This window comes from Sarcophilus harrisii, chromosome 1 (genome assembly GCF_902635505.1).
Source record: "Sarcophilus harrisii chromosome 1, mSarHar1.11, whole genome shotgun sequence".
NCBI classification, from domain to species: Eukaryota; Metazoa; Chordata; class Mammalia; order Dasyuromorphia; family Dasyuridae; genus Sarcophilus; species Sarcophilus harrisii.
In genome coordinates this window covers 156,369,139-156,391,084 of record NC_045426.1, presented here as the reverse complement: position 1 = coordinate 156,391,084, position 21,946 = coordinate 156,369,139, and the positions used below count along the sequence as shown (strand labels likewise).

The following is a 21,946-nucleotide window of genomic DNA, read 5'->3' as shown; positions in this document are numbered from 1 at the left end:
CTTGTCTTATATCTTTTCTGCCCTTTGTAGCTAAATCCCTTTAAAAGTCAAGGTACCTTTACTTTCCGTTCAATCCCCTTATAATCCAGCTTCTGAATTTATCATTCCAGCAAACTGCTCCCTCCAAAGTTATCAATGATCTCTTAGTTGCCAAATGCAATGGCCTTTTCTCCATCCTCATTCTCCTTGACCTCTCTCTAGTCTATGACACTAATCGGTCACTTTCCTTGATATTATCTCTTCTTTAGGTTCCCCTCTAACTATCAAACTTTCCTTCTCTACCTCTTTTACTGGATCTTCATAACCATAACTGTCCCTCATTGCTTTGTCCTAAGCACTCTTCTTTCTCTATACCCCAGTTTCTTAAACTGTAGGTCATGATCCATATGGGATCTTGTAATTGAATGTGGGAGTTGTAAAATTATGATTTATTGTCAGTAAATGTTTAGTTTGTATGCCTATCTCATATATCTATATACCTGAGATCATGTAAAAATTTCTCAAGCGAAAAAGGATCATGAGTAGAAAAAGTTTAAAAAGCTCTGCTCCATACCCATTCACTTAGTGACCTTATAATCTTCCATGAATTTAAGTACTCTCTTTAAATGTTGATGATTCTCAAACCTACCTTTCCCAGAACTTTCTGTTGACCTTCAATCTCAAATATCCACCTGCCTTCTAAACATCATTTTAAACTAAGCATCATCTTAAACTAAACTACAAAGAACTCATTATCTTTCCCCTTAAACTACCCCCCTCTTATCTTCCTTACTACCATAGTAAAGGGCTTCTTAAATTTTTTTCACTGGTGACCTCTTTTTACCCAAGAAATTTTTACGTGGTTTTGGGTCAAACATTTACTGATAATAAGTCAATAATAAATCAATCAATTAATAAATAATTCTGCACCCCCCTTTCAGTTATGAGAATCTAAATGGGATCACGTACCACAGTTAAGAAGCTAGAAAGTAGCAGCATTCTCCCAATCTCTCAAATTCACAATCTAACTCCTCACTATCTCTCACCTCCCACATACAAGCTGTTGCCAAATCCAGCTTCTCTGCTATATGACCTCTTCTCTTCTCTGACACTGCTACCACTCTAGTGCAGGATCTCATTATCTCATGCCTGAACTGTTGCAATAAGCTGGTAGTGAATCTGCCTGCTTCAAGTTTTCCCCTATTCCAATCCAGCCTCCATTTAGTCACTAAAATGACTTTTCTCAAAATGCAGGTTTGACTGTGTCAATTCTCCTCCTTCCTCTCCTTAGATATATTTGAGAATTTTAGTGGCTTCCTATTGCCTGCACAATCAAATAGAAAATATTGTTTGGCATTCAAAGCCCTTTGCAATCTATCTCCCTTTTGAGTCTACTTACACATTAACACTTCCCATCCCCCCCTCCCCTCCTGCCCCGGGCCCCATATATACTTAGATCTAATGACACTAGTTTCCTAGCTGATCCATAAACAAGATACTTCATCTCTTAGTTCCAAATATTCTGCCTTGTTCTCTAAATATTTTCTCTCCTCTTAAACTGAACTTTTATGATAAGCAGTCATAATCCGACCTCAAGTACTTACTGGCTATATGATCCTGGGCAAGTAACTTTATCTGTTTGCCTCAGTTTCTCATCTATAAAATGAGCTGGAGAAGGAAATGGCAAACCACTCCAGTATCTTTGCTAAGAAAACCCCAAATGGAGTCGCAAAGAGTTGGACATGACTGGTACAACAAAAATGCTGTGGTTGCTGGGAGATTTGATATTGAAAATACTTGAAAATATAAATTCAATGCCATATCACTGATTTATTTTATTTCTTACCTAAAGATTCCCCTTTCCTTTGTAGTATACTTTTGATTCTGAGATCTTATTTTGCTCCTAGATAAGCCAATGAATTGCTGGAAACTAAAAATGTTTCTCATTCTTGTAGATTTTCTGAATCCATATTTACAGCTCCTAGAATAAGGTCACTCCCTACTTCTTTTTTTGTCTTCATCTTTTCAGCTTCTAAAATTACTATATGACACAATATATACTTCAACAAGGGCTGCTGCCTGAGTGACATCTGTGGTGATTAACCCACATTCTTCTAATCCTTCTAGAATATGTCTGCAGTATTCCAATAACACATTTTAAAAAATTATTATTACTTATTGCTGTATATACCACAACACAAGAATGGAAGCTAATTAGCAATATTCTCAATCTTAAAATGGATGTGATTGCTGCTATTAGATTTTCCCAGTGTACAAAAGACCAATCTAGCCTTAGTATCTAATTATTTAAAGAAAGAATTCAAAGTAATTACTAGCCCGTGGAGATATGGATGATTAGCTCTAAGAATGCAAATTAAATGCCACATAAATGTAAATACTATTCCCTAGAAGAAAAATAAGGTAGTTGAAAACTTCAGAAGTAGGAAGAAATTGTCCTTTCCCTTTTCTCTTCCATCTTCACTATTCCTAAAATCAGATATTTGAGGAAAATCCAAGTATATAAACTATTTATTTGGACCCAGAGAAATTAAAAGAAATTATATTTCTAACTAAGTGGCCAAGCCAGTCTTCACTCTAGTACTCTTGCCACTTTACCATTCTGCTAAGATTTTCTTAAAGATTTTGTTCATCATTTTAAAAAATCACAATCTAAGAATCTTTCATTTTCTATAATTCCCCTTTAAAAAAGGAGAGAGGAGAGTTTTTAGGGGAGAAAATTTGACTGCAATGGGAAAATAGAATGAAAATGGTTGAAGAAATGGGAGAAGGAATACAAAATGGTTACCTCTTCAAGGAGCCCAGTGGGCCAAGAAGGGAGCAAGGAGATTACATGGCAGAAAGTGCTTGAGTAGGAAGCACAGGAAAAGAGAAAAAGGTCATTCTTAACACGACCTTACTTGGGGCCAGTTCAGTATCTACAACCCATATGCCTGAGGTGAGTACTTCTGTACAGCATGTATCTCTGCCTTCCAGCTGTCCTATATATCCAATGGCTATTTCTGGAGAAATAGAGCTTGCTGCTGAGCACCTCCTCCTAGGTCTCTCACTTTCCCCCCCTTACCTTCATGGAAACCATCTGGTTCCAACATTTTCCAGCCTCAGTTCTGTGACAGCGTTGCTCACATCACTGTTTTTATTCATTTCAAACAAAAATATTACATTTAATTATTTCTAAGCTGACTACAATTCAGAATTAATGGAATTGATGAATTAAAAGAATCAAACACCTTGTCTTGAAATCCTTTCTCCACATGTTCATTTTCTATATAATTATAATGCCTCAGTTTCCTGGAATTGTTCTGCAGCAGTTTTTCTGGTGGCAACCCCCTCTTTCTTGCCTCATTGGGACTGAGAGAACAGGGGCCTCTGACCATTCTCACATTCCTGTGAATCATAAAACTCTAGATGGCTTATCTCAAATACTTGAGTATTTCCTTCTTGACTCCCAATCTGTCAGAATTAAAAAGTTATGGTACTTCTTGAAATTTCCGCTCACCCAATGCTCTTTACCCTCTCCATCCCTACCTCGCCTCGACCCTTGCTTTTGTTTCCCTAATAGCTGGAGTCCTATAAAAGTCTCTGGAATAATTTGCTGGTTGCTGGTTACTTTGAAACAAGAGTCCAACCCAGCCAGCTGGCTATGGCTAGTATGGCTTTGCTAGTCCAAATTCTCCACTACTAAAATATTAAAAACCCTAATCTCTGAATTGCCTCAATTTCTTGGCAATACATAATAAGCTTTTTTTGGATGCCTTTTGTTTTAATGACATAGTCATTTTGTGATATTTCCCTACCCCATCCCAAACTCCCGTTCTTTTTTGCACACTAAATCAATATTTTAGTAACATTTTGTTCTTTTGCTAGCTTTTAAATTCATAACAACATAGTTCTCAAAATTGAGGGCCAGATTAATATTAAAATAAAACAAAAAGTATATACATTGTTCTGAAATTTACCTATCAATCACACAATTCTAAAAGATTTTTTTTAAGGTCATTTCTCCTTAAGATGGTGACACAAAAACAAAGAGAAGTCCAACTCTCCCACAGAAATCACAACAAATATGTGAAAATAATCCCAGAAAGATCATTAGTAAATAAATATAAAAAGACTCAAAGTAACCTCCTCTGTCCAATCTAAGATTTGCTTAAAAAAAAAAATGGCCAGAAAGGTTTGGAAGTTAGGAGAAGTCTTGAGTCAGGAAATCCAGCTTGCTCTGTAATTACCTAACCAGAAAACAGCAGAGGTAAGGAGAGGAGAATTAAAGCAAACTTCTAATAATGACTCAAAGACAGCTGCAATAATTAGCCATCTGAAGCTGGAACAGAAGTAGGGATAGAATCAACTCCCACAGGTAAATGGTGTCTGGCTATCTATTTCTTTGAGCACTATGAGTCACAATAGGCAATGGACAACTTTTTGCCTGGAAGCCAATGTTAAGGACTGATATCAAAAAAATTTCAAATAGTCTACTGGGTTCCCATAGAGAATTATGCCAAGAGAAAAAGAAAGACCTACTGAATCTTGAACCTGTAGTGGACCATCAGATGAATAATGGGGAAATCAGCAAATAAGGTTGAAGATGGGAGCCATGTAGTCATTTCTTCAGACTCATGGTAACAGCAATGGTGATAGCATTCAGAAAAGCAGAAAGGTCAACACTAAACACAATTCTAATTAAATAAAGTCAAAAAATATGAGTAAACAGAAGATGCCAAATACAATGAAGAAACCTTATGAGTTAAGAGAAGCTATTCTATTTCACACAAAACAAATCTGGAAGAAGGAAAAAACCCAAAACCTAACAACTGTGAATAGAATCTCAGATGAAAAATATTTTATCATAAGAACTCATAGCTGGAACTAAAGAAGCAAAGGATAAAAAATTAAATTAGAAAGGATATGAGAATTTAGGAGGAAAAAGACTAATAGGAGATTAAATAGCTTAGAATACAAGCTTAGGAAACCTTACCCAAAATCAATCAAAAGAAACTCAATGACTCCATGAGAAAATAAATGTTAAAATAAAGTCAAAACAATTCTGAAGGACTTATGATGAAAAATGCTATCCATCCGTAGAGAAAGAAGGTGTCTGAATACAGATTGAAGTATACTTTTAAAATTTTCTTCTTGATGTTTTTTGGGGGAAGGGGATTATTCTTTCATAAAATGACTAATATGGAAACATATTACATGACTATGCATGTATAACCTATATTGAATTGCTTGCCTTCTCAATGTGAAATGGGGATGATGGGATGAATAAGGTAACTAGATGGGCCCTAAGGAGGGGCAATTGTCAGGAGAAGGCCTTTGTTGAATTTAAGTGGAATTTAAGTGGGTGGGCCTTTTCTGTAGTGGGCCTTAGTAGAATGCCCACAGCTAGTCCCTGAGGCAAGCAGGGAGGAGCATTGGCAGCATTACTTTGTCCTTAAGTGGGCCTTTTGTTGTCCTTAAGTGGGCCTTTGTTGCAAGGGGCCCTTGATAAATTCCATTTGAATTCCTTGCATTAACAAAATTATCATGACTCCACAGTTTCTGTATCCAATCCAAAGGCCAAGCTATAGATGTCAGTCCCTAAGGTTATTTTTCCACCTATAAAAGAATCTACTTCTTTGCTAACTCCTTTTAGGATTAGTGCCATAATGTTGAGTTCTGCTAGGGAATTTAGATTATTAATGGAGTAATCTCTCTAGTTTCCTTAGGAATTTAGCCTACCTTATGGGTTACTAGTTCAACAGGAATTTAGCCTGACTTAATGGCATCTTCCCTTTTATTAGGATATCTTCCCCCTTGCTAATGGCTAAAACTCCTTTTTGGAAATTAGCTTGCTGCAGACAGCATAATAAAATTTTTGTCTCTTTATTTGGACTTGTTCTATGCCGACAAATTCTTCTGAGACACCTTGTGACATCAGCCCTAAATCCTATGAGAGTTCAAACCTATACCCCAACATTTGATGGCTCATTCAGGAAGTCTTGAACCCCATCAGGAATTGGAGAATTAAGAAAAAAATGAATTTAGAACTCAGTTTTAAAAATGAATATTAAAAATTGTTTTTACATGTAACTGGGGAAAAATAAAATGCTAAATAAAAAATTTTAAATTAATTAATTAAATTAAATAAAAATTTTATTGTCCTGACTCAGTTTCCCTAATTATCCTGACCCAGTCCTGAGTCAGTTTCCTTAATTATTCTGCTGCTCAATCCTTCAGAATTATCCCTCTCTCTTTATCAGAATATTTGATACGGATAAAAAGATCTTATGTTTTAGAATATCTGAATGCCTCTCCCCATCCCAAGCACTCAGAATATCAGATACTATCTTATTAAGATACCTCCCCCCATTATATCATCCTCATCTTCAGTGGTTTGCCCCACCCTGTCAGAGTCCCATTCCCATTCTCAGCACCCTGACTCCACCCCTGCCTCAATATACCCTCAGAGTCTGAGCCATGTGTATATATGTCATTGAGAACTCACATTGTTTGCTGGATTCTTGGAGACAATAGTCTCATTCAGCCCTAGGACCAAACCATGGATCCATTTGGTCCCAGTAAATCTCTCTATTGAATAAATTATTAAATACTCTCTAATCTCTATCTTGCCTCAGTTTCTCCAGCATTACATTTTGGAGGCTTCCCACCAAGATGTTAAAAAATGATCAGGATTAGAGATAAGAGACTTTCGGGTCTCCCCCTGGGGTTTCAGGGCAACTGGGGATCTGAATTCTAGGCCTGGAGAGGCTGGCCCCCTGGATTTTTTTCCTGAGTCTCTGGGAAAGGGCAGTTTCCAGCCACAACTGTGCCTGATGCTTAATAATGGACACTCTATTTGGCCAAGGAAGAATCAGGTCTGAAACCCCGTCAGGGTAAGTTTTCTGTCCCGTCTGATTGCTAGCAAATTTGGTCCCCAGAAAAAGTTGGGCTATATGAGCCATATAACTCAGAAAAGCAGAAAGGTCAACACTAAACACTAAGTGCCAGTAGGACACTATGTGGTACTATCTGGTTCTGAAGTACCTTCTGGGTGCCTGAGTGCCTTTTGGTACTACTTGGTTTTAATCTGGGTATTCTCTGTGAAGGCAGAGAAATGCACCAAACTGGGAGAGAAGACTCTGGCACTGACAACTTCCCTCAAGGCTATCCTTTCCAGATAGCCCCTGCTCTCTGTGTTAAATGTTTTTGACTGCGCAGTCTATGTCTCTTCTGTGTGACTTGTTTGTCTGTTCTGTTGTTTGGGAGCTCTGCTAAATTAAGAAATTTGGGAATTGGTTGTTGCAACTTGTATAAAATTTGCTTGTGATTTTAAACTTCTAAAAACTGGCATTTGGGTAGTTTAAAATTCAGTTTAAATTTTAAATTTTAAAATTCAGTTTAAAATTCAGTTTAAATGGAGTGGGGAGAAGGGTAGTCATATGGAATTCCACCTGTGTGTTCCAAGTGTGTTCTAGCCTCTTTCTGCAGAGGCTTGGCTTTGGCAAAAGATTTCAAGGCATAGACCCAATTTTAAGTTAATTGATCTATAATTTTGTAGGGCTATTTCTAAAAGTTTAAAGGATATTTTTAAGATTCTTTCAGATTCTTGTATGTGGAATTGGGTATTCTGTGTAAGTTTAATTGATTGTATCCTAAGGTTATGCCCATCATCTAAAGGGCTTCTGAAAATAATAGTTTTTCCTTGTCCTTTTGAAAATGTTTCTGTTAAAAATGAAAGATAACTTGTGAACTTACTGAAACAAATTTATTACTGTTATCAATATGAAGTTATGGTATTTCTAAAAGTTTAACAGTTTTAAGACCCTCTTGGATTCTTTTATGTGGTATTAAGATATTCTATATAGGACATTTTAAATTTTAATTGATTGTATTGGGTCATCCTGAGATCATTTAAAGAGCCTTTGAAAATATTTTTTGTGCTTTTGAAAATGTTTATTTTTTGGACAATATGTAATTTGGGATATTTATCTATGCATTAGGTATTTTAAAAGCAAACTGATTTGTATTATACATACAAATCAGTTTGCTTTTAAAATGTTCACTTATGGAAACATCTACTTAGACATGAAAGAAATGAACTTACTGAGACAAATTCTTATTGTTATAAATATAAGGTCATGGTAAATATCCGTTTAGGATTTATCTGAAACTTCAGCTAATGGAATTTGTTATTGGAAATAAAATTCCTTGGGCTTACAATTAATGCAATTTGGGAGTTTTAAAGCTCCACCCTCCAACAGTTAGTGGGACAATTAACTGGAATAAAAATGAATTAAAGCTATTTTATCCTGTTTTCCTGAAAGTTAAGTTTTAACTGCTTATGTTATGGTTGTATCCCTGCATTTTTTCTTTCTGTAACTAATTTCTATGATCAAAGCAATGATCAATATTAAACTGTTAATGCAATTCAATTATGTCATACCTTGCTACTTCCAATCTGGTTATATGTTATACCTTGGTGTTTCCAACCTGGTGATATGTAATCACTATATCTTGAATACTTGGCAATACTTGGTAAATGAAGTTCAGGTTCAGATATTCAGGTTTTTTAAGGTTTCTAAATAATGAGAGGACAAAAGCCTAACTGCTATTTTATCTATTGGGAAGCTGCTGGCCAATTCATACTGGCCTCTTCACATTTTGTATCAGTCTGCTTTAACCTTTACTTGTTAGATTTGTGTTTTTTGTTCTAGATTTTGGTCAAATTACAGGTATTGACTTGTTTCTGGGACCTAGATCAGCTTTGATTGTCAGTACACCAGTCCACACCACATGTATCCTCTGCATGGACTGAGAGTCTCCTGCCAGTGCCCAGCCTGAAGCAGTTTTGAATGAAGCTTCGTCCCTTACCCAGGATGAACTGATATGGAGAATTTAGGAACCCTGATTGGGTCATCTATTACTGTGTGTTTAAAATTTGGGATGGATTTGTTAAAACTGTAACTATTGCTGTATATTTGAGGGATTTTTAGGAAACTTACTATACTAGTTTGTTATGTGTAGGAATTTGATTCCCTCTTGGGATTTATGTGTAGAATGGTCATTTGCTAATTCCTTTCTGTGAGCAAAAAAGGGAGGAAGAAACTGGTTGAACTGGTTAGGAAATTGGGAAAACTAATGTGTTTTTCTTAGGCACTTCTGTCCTATCTCATTAGTTCAGATTGAGTTGGAAATTATTTTAAACATATTTTTTCGTTTTTACTCCATGCTTAAAATTTATTAGACTATGATTTGCTGGTTATGTTTTAACTTTGAAATCCCTTAATCTGCTGGAATTGCCCTGGCAGATCCAGTTTTGAGGATTATTTTTTACAAACATACAGAAATTAGACACCTGTCCTGGGACTAGCAGTCTCTCTGATCTGTTCCTCCACTCCTGTGACCTCAGTTCCTTAATTAGTATTTCAGCAACAGGGCTTGCCTGCCTTGGTCTAACTGCATAATTTGCTCAGAAATCTGTTTCCTAGTAGCAGCTCCTATTCTATAGAGAGGGGACAGGTGGAGTTACTCCAAGCCCCACTTTTCCCCCCTTTGGAGTACCGGATAGACTTGGGGTGCCCTGTTAGGATGGGCAGCAGGACTGTCTTGAGCACTGCTACTCAGCAGAGGCTGAGTTAAATGCACAAATGTCCACAGACCTAACTCACAGTGAACTGTCCATCTCAAACTGGATTCTCTGGCTAAGATGCTCCCCAACTGCAGAGGACCTGCTATTTCTGCAACAGGAAGGCCTGTGTGCCTCTCTAAATGAGGAATGCTATTTTTATGCTAATAACTCTGGGATTATCAGGGAGAGACTGGTCCTTGACAGTCCTTGCATTTTTCTAGTTTTATTTTGGTTTATTTGCTTTACACAGGGTTGGTCAAAATTATGGTGTTAAGACTTTCTGAGGAAGGTAATTCAATGATTTGAATATTCAGAAGAGAGAGAATGGAATGTTATGCCACAGTTCTCTTTTATTGTCCTGACTCAGTTTTCCTAATTGTTCTGCTGCTCAGTCCAGCAAAACCACCCCACCTTCTTTATCAGAATATTTGATAAGGATAAAGGATCTTATGTTTTAGAATATCAGAATGCCTCTCCCCATTCCAAGCTATCAGAATATCAGATACCTGTCTTATCAAGATGCCTCTTCCCATCTCTGGTGGCTCAACCCACCCTGTGAGAGTCCTGTTCCCACTCTTAGCACCTGGACTCCACCCCTGCCTCGATATACCCCCTGAAGCTGAGCCATGTGTATATATGTCATTGAGAACTCACATCGTTTGCTGGATTCTTGGAGACGATAGTCTCATTCAGCCCTGGGACCAAACCATGGATCCATTTAGCCCCACTATATCTCTCCCTTTTAAATAAAATTATTAAATACTCTCTAATCTCTGTCTTGCCTCAGTTTCTTTGGCATTACAAAAGTAGAACGAATCCACTGATTACCTTTTGAAAGAGATCACAAATTGAAACACCAGAGAATGTCATTGTCAAAATCTAGAGCTTCTAAGTCAGAGAAAAAATATTTCAAGCATCCCAAAGATAAAAATTCAGAAACCAAGCAAGTATACTAAGGATCATTTGTTAGCAAACTTAGCAATTACTACAATGGCTATAAATAAATTCAAGGAAAATGGAAGGCAATACCTTTCCCCAAGTACGGATAGGAGTAGAATTCTTGAGGACAGAGATGATTAAAGAAGATAAAACAGACCATTTTCATTGCATATAGAAAAGCATATCAGAAAGGAAATAGTTAATTGGGGAGAAAAGTTTGTAGCAATTTGATACAAATTTGGTAGCTAAAATGTAGATATTGATACAAATATATAAGAACAAAAGTTATTTCCCAGTAGACAAAAGATTAATCAATGAAAAACATTTGTTAAGTACTTACTACTTCAGATACACCTCTTAGTATTGAGGATAGAAAAGGATATAAAAGACATCCAGGTCCTCAAATTTGTAATTTAATGGAAGAGACACTGTGTAAACAAATACGTATAAAACAATATATATACAGAATAGATAGGAGATAATTAATTCAACGGAAAGGAATTATAAAGGATAGGGAAAGGGACTATTTGTATAGTACATTTCATTTATATTTAGTCTCAGTTAATGTTGTTAGTAATATTGTGGTTTGTTTGTTTTTTCTTTTAAAATATTCTTGTTTTAGGGAAGGAGAAGAAATAAATTTAGAAATCAAGGTTGTATATGTTATTTTATTTTATTTTTTTTTAAAGAACTAACATCAAATTAATTTTAGAATAGAGCAGGGGCTATTTTTTTCTTCTTTTTGTATCCCCAGAATTTAAGAGTACCTGGCACATAGTAGACACTTTAAAATGTTTATAATATATGTTTCATGTTTCAAAAACTGTTTCCCTAAACAAAAGTTTTCCCTACTCCATTCTATAAACTATAATAGCATTTTGTTTAGCATCATGTCTTTTCACAATCTATTTGGTAGTATATTTATTTTTTTTAATGGCTCATTCTCTTTGTCCATGAGATTGTTTTGGGAACATTAACTGTGGTATTCATCTTGGTAGGCTGAGTTTAGGATAATACTTTGCAGATAAAGAGGCTTATAATAAATGTTTGGGAAATGAATGCCCCCAAAACACTGCTATATACTCACAGTGATTCCGTGCAGCTATTAGGAAGGACGAAGCAATAACCCTAAGGCCACCTGGCCTTAGGTATTTCTTCCCTTGGGTTATCCTGCTCACTATACTCTTTTTGACCAAGATGTTATGGCTACAAATATTGCTAGTTGTCAAATAACAGCCTGTTGGTCAGTACTAACAGTTTATGATACTAATGAGCAACAATAATGAGGTGCTAAAAGTTGAAGCAGATGCAGAACAAAATTGAGTATCTGCCACTTGATCTAGATGTGTTTCAGGCCTAAAACACACTTCCAAAAGATCCCCCCAAGAGTTCTGCCCAGAGAATTATGGGTAGTACACCTATGCATAAAGTCAGCACCAGAACCACTCTTCAATTCCACCTCTAAGCCATAAAATTAGCATATCAGGGACATGAAGAATGTGGTCTTCCTAATTTTCCATATAAACTTATCTTTTTGGCTCTGGTTCATTGATAACTTCTTTTGGAACTTAGACCACTTTAATTGATGTTACAATCATAATAAACTTTGTCCCTTGACTTAGAGATGGGTCCAAGTCTTCAAATTCTTTTGAGATACCTTGCAATGCTAGTCTGAAACTCTAACATTTTTTGACGTCCCCTTTGGACTCCAACATAGAGCCAGAAATCATCTTAAACATCATCTGATTCAAAAAGAACACTGCTCCTTGAATCAGAAGACCTGTGTTCAAATCCCATTTCTGATGTTTACTAAATGGGTGTCATTGGGAAAAACACCTTGTAGTCTCAATCTCCTCATCATGAAGTGAAGGCAAGATAAAGCAAGCTGACCTCTGAGCTCCCTTGTAGTTTTGTTATCCTAAGCAAGGGTACCCTGGCAAGACAGGTCCATTGAAAATCTAATTTATTTAAAAAAAAAAAAAACAAAACAGGATTATAGAATTTGTCTCAATAAATTGCTGTTTCAGTATTGAGTCATTCCCATAGAAAATACACAACCAGCAACATATCCTGGGGGGTGGGGGTGGGGGGGAAATGAAAATATCTTTTAAAAATATCTCTATGGTCATTCAATATATTCATTCACTTACTTATTTACTGTATGCCTTCTGTATACATAATGCTGTAGGTTATCCAAAGAAGACTAAATCCTGCTTCCTGCTCTAAAGCAGTTCATAATCTAGCAAAGAAAATAGGACAAGTAAGCAGATAAGTACCCTGAATATGGGATAAACAAAGTTAGTTGCTCCACTGAGTAGAGGTATCAGATGTTGGGAAAGGGACAAAGAGAACTAAAAGCAGATTTATCTCATCAATCCTTATTTGTTTTTCTAATTGTTGCTTACATCCAAAGAACAGCAAGAGCTATAAAACAGGTCTGTATCAATTTTGGCTAATATTACATTTGGTATTTACAAGCTCTTCATAATGTCATAATTTGAAAGAAAATGCTATAAAATGGTAAATTACTCTAAGTTCTACTTACTTTAAACTTATTGTACCATTTTACTATCACTGTCTTTCACTTAGAATACCACAGGGAGAAATATCAATAATCCTATTTTAAGTGCCTATTTTTAGAAACTTCCTAATTTGCAGATTAACCATTGCTATGAGATAGTACTCCACTTGCTTCTACTGCTTTGCTTGATTTCAGCTCCATCCAATAAAATGTCTCTTCCAGGAGAAGCTCAGCATGTCTAAATTCATCATTGGGTGCTAACTCAAGCCTTGATTGATACTGCCTTCCTCAGCCTCCTCTCTCCTCTGATTGAAGTGGGAAGAACCAAACTTTTCCCAATGCCTTCCTTTAGAGAGGGCAGAGATTGGACTCTGCTCACTCTCTATTTTTTTATCTACTGCCCTACCAAGTTTCAGTTTCATGTAACAAGATGCCCATTGGCATTTACTATTCCCCCCTTTCCTGCCAACTTTTGTGTGTTATCTCTCTGTCTTTAGAATTGTAAACTCCAATTTGGAACTAGGTCCAAAGGTCTATAAAATTGTACATACCCTTTGATCCAGCAGTGTTATTACTGGGTCTGTGTCACAAAGAGATCATGAAAAAGGGAAAAGGACCCACATGTGCAAAAATGTTTGTAACAGCAATTTTTGAAGTGTCAAGGAACTGAAAATTAAGTGGATGCCCATTAATTGGGAGAATGGTTGAGTAAGTTATGGTATATTAATATAATAGAATATTATTGTTCTACAAGAAATGATGAGCAGGTTAACTTCAGAAAAGCCTGGAAAGATTATCATGAACTGATGCTGAGTAAAGTAAGCAGAACAGGAGAACATTGTAAACAGCAAGATTATTTGATGATCAACTATGATAGATTTAGCATTTCTCAGCACTGTGGTGATACAAGACAATTGCAATGGACTTAAGATGAAAATGCCCTTCATATTCAGAAAAAGAACTATGAAGATTAAATGTGGATGGAATTTGGATCAAAGCATAGTATTTTCATCTTTTTTGTTTTTATTTGCTTTTTCTTTCTTGTGGTTTTTATTTTTTCCTTTTGGTCTGATTTTTCTTGAACAACATAACAAATATGGAAATATATCTAAAAGCATTATATATGTATAATCTATATCAGATTGGTTGCTGCCTTAGGGAAGTAAAGGAAGAAGGGAGAAAAAATTTGGAACACAAAATCTTGCAAAATTGAATGTTGGAAATTATCTTTACATGTATTTGGAAAAAATAAAATACAATCGAGGGGAAAAAAAGAATTGCAAGCTCTTTGAAGACAGGGACTATCCTCTTAATTAACTGTTTGCAGCACTTGGCCCAGTGCCTGGCTCACAGTAGGCATTTAAAAGTTTATGGATTTGATTGGATGTAGAAAATACATAGGGATATTAGATAATCTGGGCTCATCATTTCACACCATTATAGTTAAAGAAAACAATTCAAGCAGTTTCTATGTCTCAAATAAAGCCTTTAAAATAGAATTTGAAGAACAAAACAAGTGATTGAGAAAATACATAAGTTATTTGTCAGTTGCTAGACTAGAATGATAGTAAGAAAGAACATAGAAGTCTTTTATGTTTTTACTTAATGATCTTTGGGCAAAGGAACACTAAGACATCAAGTTAGGAATTCAACTTTAAATTCATCTGTTCCTATGAAGCCAGAAATCAACCCACTAAAGAAGAATCAATGTGTGTGATGTTGGGTTTTTTTTTTTTTTTTTCATTCCACTATAATAAAACAAGCACCAAATTTGGAACACAGGAACCTGGGGCCAAATATTACTTAAGATACTAACAATGTGCTCTGGAACAGGTTGAATGATCACAACTTCAAACCTATGACCCTATAACCATTATACTCTTTTTTGGGGGAAGGGGAGGATGCAAGGCAATTAGGGTTAAGTGACTTGCCCAGCTAGTATCTGAGATCAAATCTGAATTCAGGTCCTGCAGACTCCAGGGTTGATATTCTATCCATTACAGCACCTAACTGCTCCTAACCATTGTACTCTTAAGAACAATTTACTAAAAAGTGTTCTTTAAGGATGAAAACAGGATTAATCACAGGGAATTAGAAACCCTAGAGAAAAAATCAGTATGTATTCTAAATACAGTCAAAGAGGAATTTAGATTACGGGATAAAATAGAAAATGAGGATTAGCAAATACTATAGTCCTAGTCAAAAAAAAATTCATCTCTAAAGTGGGATGGGGGCGGGGTTCAAAAGGAGAAAAAGAAGGAATTCATTTGCCAATAGCAATCGTGATGAGATTTCCATTTATTTAATTTTCAGCATGTTAAGGGTAACCTACCCTAAACCATGGTTGCTAGTGAATTTTAAAGAATAAAAAAAATTTGGGTGACACAAGACAATGAATACCACATATCTAAATATCTAAAAAATTTCAACAATTTCATTAGGTTGATTTTTAAAAACATTTTCATACAAAATGTTTTATATTAATTTTAAGCACAAGATGGTTACAAGAAGCAAAATAATAACAATGATATTGCAAAAGAAACATGCAAAAAGAATAAAAAATTGGAGCAATAAAGCCTTTGTTTCTTAAACAGACTACAGAAGTAATACAGAATTACATATCAAAAACAAAGACAAATTTTTTTTAAAAAGACTAGGAAGCAAAACAACAAATCTTTGAAGGCAGACCCACCTAGAACATTCATTATCCTTAATTCCCGTCAGTCCTGCAAAATGTAAGGATAACATACAGGAATGACTCTGGCTTTCAACATTAACACTGTGTCACCATTATATAGTCATCAATACAATGTATTTACTAAGAAGCAATTGATACTGTCAAAGTTTTAGTGGGTTCTAAGCTAAAAAATATATGCTATGCATAGAAGATTTAAATTAAAAGGCAAACTGAACTTCGTCCATAACACCCTACATTGATAGTTATACACATTTAAGACAGTTTTAATTTTGGTCCTCACTTTGAAATGAATATAGTTATTAACAATATAAAAATAGCTAATAGTGTTTATCAGTACAAGCATCTGAAAATCAGATTTCTTGGCAGATTTAAATGTCTTTTACTGATGCAAGAGGTGTGGGAGAGAGTTTTTATTATTTGAAAAATCTACCTGTAGATGAACAATTCTCTGAAATACATCCTCTCTCATGCTCATCTCAATGTCGAAACGAGAAAGTCTTTTGTCAGCCTCTGTACTTGCTGCTCGTACATCTTTGTCAGAAGAGATATGCTGGGGAAAATCCAGCATGCTTCTTTCCACTGTTGGCAGAGAAAATTATTAAGTGATGCCATACCATTCCAACCAGTGTTATGCTAAATATTTTCCACAAGTGCAAATAATTATTTTAATGGTTCCTTTCTCTTTTATATACTTGCGAAGACTCTCAAAATGATAAGGAAACCATATATATAACACAGGTTCAATGTGAAGAATTCAAATATAAAGCCCTGGAGAATCTTAGCTGGTATTTAGCTCTGAAGAGCTTCCTATATAGTTTGGGAGATCAGGAAACTACACATCATTCCAAGGAGTCAGTAATAATATTCTGCTTAATAGTAAATGTGCTTACTTCTGAGATTACTGCCAGACCCATCTTGGAACAGTTATGTTTTAGACACCAGGAAATTCAGGGCCTCACATAAGAGATTTCACAGATAAGATTATTAAAATACTTTGCTAGATGTCATCAATCATTGTGGGGCCCATTTGGCTTTCTAAATATGGATGCTCCCCAAAATTCTGTCCTGGCTCTTTTCTTTCTCTACACACATAATTTCTCTTTCTCTCTCTCTTTTTCTCCCTTCCTCCCTCTCTCCCACGTCTTCTTTCTGTCTTTTTTTCCCCCTTTCTCTCTCTGTTTCTGTTTCTTTCTCCTCTCCCTCTCTCTTCCTTTATCCCTCTGTTGCTCTCCCTCTGTTGTCTTTCTGTCTCTTTATGTCTGTTTGTCTCTCTCATATCAACCTCATCCAATCCCATGGTAAAACGATCTAAATATCTGGTTCACAAATTTTTATTTCGTCTTGCATGACTAACTAGGATAATGGCTATAGAGGGAACCTGATCGAGGGAAAGATCAGTTTAGCCTATACTTTTGGAATTTGAGGAGACAGAAGAATAGACAAATAGCAAGTATCTGAAGATGTAGTACTGAAATTTAGAAGGGCATGCAAAAATCTAGATGATAGATTATTGAATGGTAAATGTTAATTACTACTTAATTCACTCTTTATAATTTAAGGCTGAAACATGAACTCAGGACAAAATCCTGGAGATGGCTAGATGGCACAGTGGTTGGAGCACTGGAATTGCAGTAAGGGAAATCTGAGTTCAAATCCTACCTCATTCATTTGCCAGTTGAGTGACCCCTGTTGAGGGTGGACTTAATCTATCTCAGTTTCCTCATTTGTAAAATGGGGCCGCTAATAGTACCTATCTCCCAAGGTTATTGCATGAATCAAATAGTAAATATTTGTAAAATACTCTGCAAGCATTAAAGTATGATCTATTTAATGATGGCCATTGTTACAAACATTATCATCAGGAGAATATTCATATTAAGAATTTATTTGTATAAAGTAGTTGCCAAGGATCATAGAAAGCCTGAGTAATTTCACAATTGTATTCTAGCATATACTTTTCCCCTTTTTTTAGTTCTAGGGCAAGCTCTATATCCAACTGCATCATATGTCCTAGAGAAATATACACATACACAATATACATATATATGTATATCCATACATATATACACATGTGTGTATATATATAAACAAGCATGTATATATACACACATATAAATGGGGTTTTTATTCAGTTGATTATTATAACTTATACATAACATATCATGTACCTGTCCCTTATGACTTTTTTTTTGTTGAGTTATTAAGCAAGTTTTTTTGGGGTGATCTTATTAAGTAGGCTTTGTAGTATCATTTACAAAAAGAAATCATCAATAGATTCCTACCATTTATAGAGTCTCTTTTCCATTTTGACTATAAAGAACAACTTCAATGACACCAGCAAACATATCAGCAATAAACATTTCCTTCTTTATGGTGTTTGTCACTTAGTTTTGTAAGATCTTGACCTATAATAGGAGGCACATTGTTGGAGAATAGCCTTTAAGGTAGTTTGGAAGGGGGTTACTAGTCACAGGAAAGGAATCAGGAAAGGACTCATACATAAAATGATGATTGAGCTCATCTTTTTTTTTTCCCAATACAACATTTTCATTTTATTATTTGTGTTATTATATTTTAATTGAATTTTTATTCTGAACTTAGCAAACACCAGATAAAACATAATTTTCATATAGAACGTAGAACAGAAGAAGACTGAATATGAAATTGTGAACAATTTACTTTTTTTTATTATAACTTTTTATTGACAGTACATGTGCATGGGCAAATTTTTTTTTTTTTACATTATCCCTTGCACTCACTTTTGTTCCAATTTTTCCCTTCTCTCCCTCCAACCCCTCCCCTAGATGGCAAGCAGAATTATACATGTCAAATATGTTATAGTATATCCTAGATACAATATATGTGTGCAGAACAAAGCAGTTGTCTTGTTGCACAGGAAGAATTGGATTCAGAAGGTAAAAATAACCTGGAAAGAAAAACAAAAATGCAAACAGTTTACACTCATTTCTCAGTGTTCCTTCTCTGGGTGTAGCTGATTCTGTCCATCATTGATCAATTGGAACTGAATTAGATCTTCTCTTTGTCAAAGATATCCACTTCCATCAGAATACATCCGATTGAGCTCATCTTAAAGGAAGAAATGGCCTCTGTGAGGTAGAGGTAAGGAGGAAGGGTGCTCCAGGAATAGGAAATGAATTGGGTGTTTTATGAGAAGAAAAGAGATAGAATATAGAATGGGGAGTAACATCTAACAGGCCTAAAAAGATTGGGGTCCAGTTGTATGTAAATAGAGTTTATGTTTTGTCCTAAAGACAATAGGAAGCCATTGGAGTTGAGTTGAATCAGATGGTCAGATCCACATGCAATGAAAATTATTTTGGCAGCCATGTATGGGATGAACTAGAATGATGACAGGCAAGGTAGGGAAACCAATTAGAAGACTGTTGTAATAATCTAGGCAAGCAGTGATGAAGGTCTAAATTAAGGTGTAACTGTAAGTGGAAAGGCGTTAAATGTAAGAAATAATGAAGATAGAAATGGTAAGATCTGGCTACTGTTTGAAGATATGACATGAAAGTAAAGAACACAGGATAATGTAGAGATTTCAAACATGGAAAATTGGAGAATGAGGGCACTATCAATGGAAATAGAGAAGTTTGGAAGAAAAGATAATAAATTTTGTTTTAGATATATTGAGTATAAGGCATGTTTATGGGAAATCCAGTCTGAAATTTCTAACAGTTTACTAGTGATATGGAACTGAAATTCAAGGGAAAGAATGGAACTGGATGTATCAATATGGAAATAGTCATCTGCTAAGAAATGAAATCTGATGAGTCTACCAAGAGAGACAGTCTAGAGGAACCAGGGAAGAGGTCCAAGACAGAATTCTGAGGAAAATCCACACCTGGGGGTCACCCTGTGGATAATAAGCTAGCAAAAGAGACTGGGAGGCAGACAGACTGAAGGTGAACATGAACAGAGAAATGTCATGAAAACCCAGAGAAAAGAAGAGTGTTGAGGAAGAAAGAGGGGTCACTAACATCAAATGCAGTAGATAGGTTGGGAAGAATGTGGACTTCAGAAAATTATTATACAGTATTTGGCAATTAATGGATCATTAACTTTGGAAAGAGCAGTTTCAGAGGAGTGATGACATCAAAACCTGATTGCAAAGAGTTGAGAATTGAATGGAAGGGAGAAAATGTAATTAGTGAGTGAAGATAACTTTTCCCAAGGAGTTTGGTTAAATAAAACTATCAATGATTTTGGGCTGACTTGACTGGTTAGGTCCCTTACCCAGCTTTATGTAGGCTCACTGTTCTCTTCACTGCTTTCCCCCCACCCCCCACCTCTATTCTGTAACTTGGAATCTTCTACTATCTTATTCTGTAATATTTACAATTAAGCTTTTCTTTTAAATTAGTATTGATTTTGGTTTCTATGTCTTGCCCCTCTTGCAAAGAAAGATTTTGGGAGTGGGGAGCTGAGGTAGTTTTGGGTGATTTCTCCTGTTTTTTTAAGAAGTGTGCCAAATCATTTCAACTTATTGAGCAAATGATGATAATCAAGGTCAATGTCTTTATTTATATCTTATTTCCAGTTGTTTTAATTTTTTTAAACTTCAATAGCTTGTTTAAATATGATCTGCTCTAATTGCCAGGAATGTTATCTCTTCTTTATCTTTTCACCTCTGCTATAAACAGGTGATGGTATGACTAACATAGACAGCTGATTCAGAAATGTCTTCCATGTTAGTAACTAGTAGTTTCCTGTCTGTTCAGATAATAAGTTTCTTGTGTGTGCGTGCGTGCGTGTGCGTGTGTATGTGAGAGAGAGACAGAGACAGAGAGATACTATGAGTTGCACATGATGTTTAGTGCCTTATGATTCACTTCTGGAAAAAAGTATACATGAAATATATGTGAGAATTCTGAGTTCCTAACTAAGCTTTGGTCCCTCTCTCTTTTTTTTAATCCTCAACTTTGATTTCCAATATAATTTTTACTCTTGGCCTTTGGAAAGGGCCAAATTTTGAGGTTCATGTTTAAAAAAGCAGAAGATGAAGGTTTAGTGAAAGATTAAGAGAGATGTGTCACTTACACAGGATTACCATGACATTCTAATGTCATGCAAGTCAAGGAAAAAGATATGGCGAATGAGAAAGGGAGGAGAGGCAATGCCACAAAACAACAACCCAGTAACAATGAATTTGGTGATAAAATCAGTGATTATGGAGAAAGTGTTTCAGTAGAATGGTGGTAATGAAAGTCTAAGTGGAATTGTTAAAGAATGAGTGGATGTTAAGACAGTGAAGGCAGAACATGTAGATTAATTATTCTGTAAGCTTGCAGTGGAAAGGAAAAATTAGAATCACTTGGAAAACCACGGTCAAGGGATAATAAGGGGAGATATGAGCATAGGAAAAATGGAATTGGCAGAGAAGGATAGACTGAATACAAAGGAGATAGAAGTGTTTTATTTGTGGAGCAATATCTTAAAACCAGTGGATTACACTATTTACCATGAAATTTCATCATGATCTTAAAGTATTTTTTTACTAATGACTTTTGCATGTGTGATGTAATCTTTGGAAAGAGAATGAGGATTTGCATTATCTAACAAGAATATAGCCAAGAAAATATTCTAGGTTCCCTTTTTAAAAAGTGAAGTTTTATAGTAGAATTTATTTTTCAATTTTTATTTTGTTTTTTGCTTTTCTGTAAATTGTAAAGTAACTTTTCATTTGTGACATCACCAGCCTCATCCTATATTTCCATATAAGGATATAAACTGAATTATGCATGCTGTATCTTTTTCATGGGAATGGTAATAACATACCACTAACAATAACATTATTACAATATAGGACTGCTAGAAAGTCTTAGCTACTAATGCATTTTTTCATCTACTTTTCTCAACTATAATTAACTGTATGATTGCCAACACATGGTAAAAATCTTGTAATGTTTGCTTCTATGCACCTAATATGAAAAACTCTGAATTTTCTTGTGTCTTTTAATAGTACCATTCTAAAATAAATTGAGTATAAACATATTCACAACTTCAAAAGTAAGTAAATAAAATGATTACTGACCCCACACAGAGATATGAAGACAAAAGGTCTTCACTTGGTCAGATTTTTTTTTTTTTTTACTTTTTTGGCAGAGGCAATTGGGATTAAGTGACCTGCCCAGAGTCACACTGCTAGAAATGTTAA

The 21,946-nt window shown here is 35.3% G+C and overlaps 1 protein-coding gene across 2 annotated transcripts in view; it reads right to left on the bottom strand.

The window, feature by feature from the left end:
• Positions 1–21,946, bottom strand: part of NLN (neurolysin) — a 137,270-nt gene that overhangs the window by 67,828 nt on the left and 47,496 nt on the right. For both annotated transcript variants that reach the window (XM_031965579.1, XM_031965582.1), the window contains exon 3: positions 16,196–16,344. In XM_031965579.1, the coding sequence (XP_031821439.1) occupies positions 16,196–16,344 (149 nt within the window). The remainder of the gene's footprint in view (positions 1–16,195; positions 16,345–21,946) is intronic.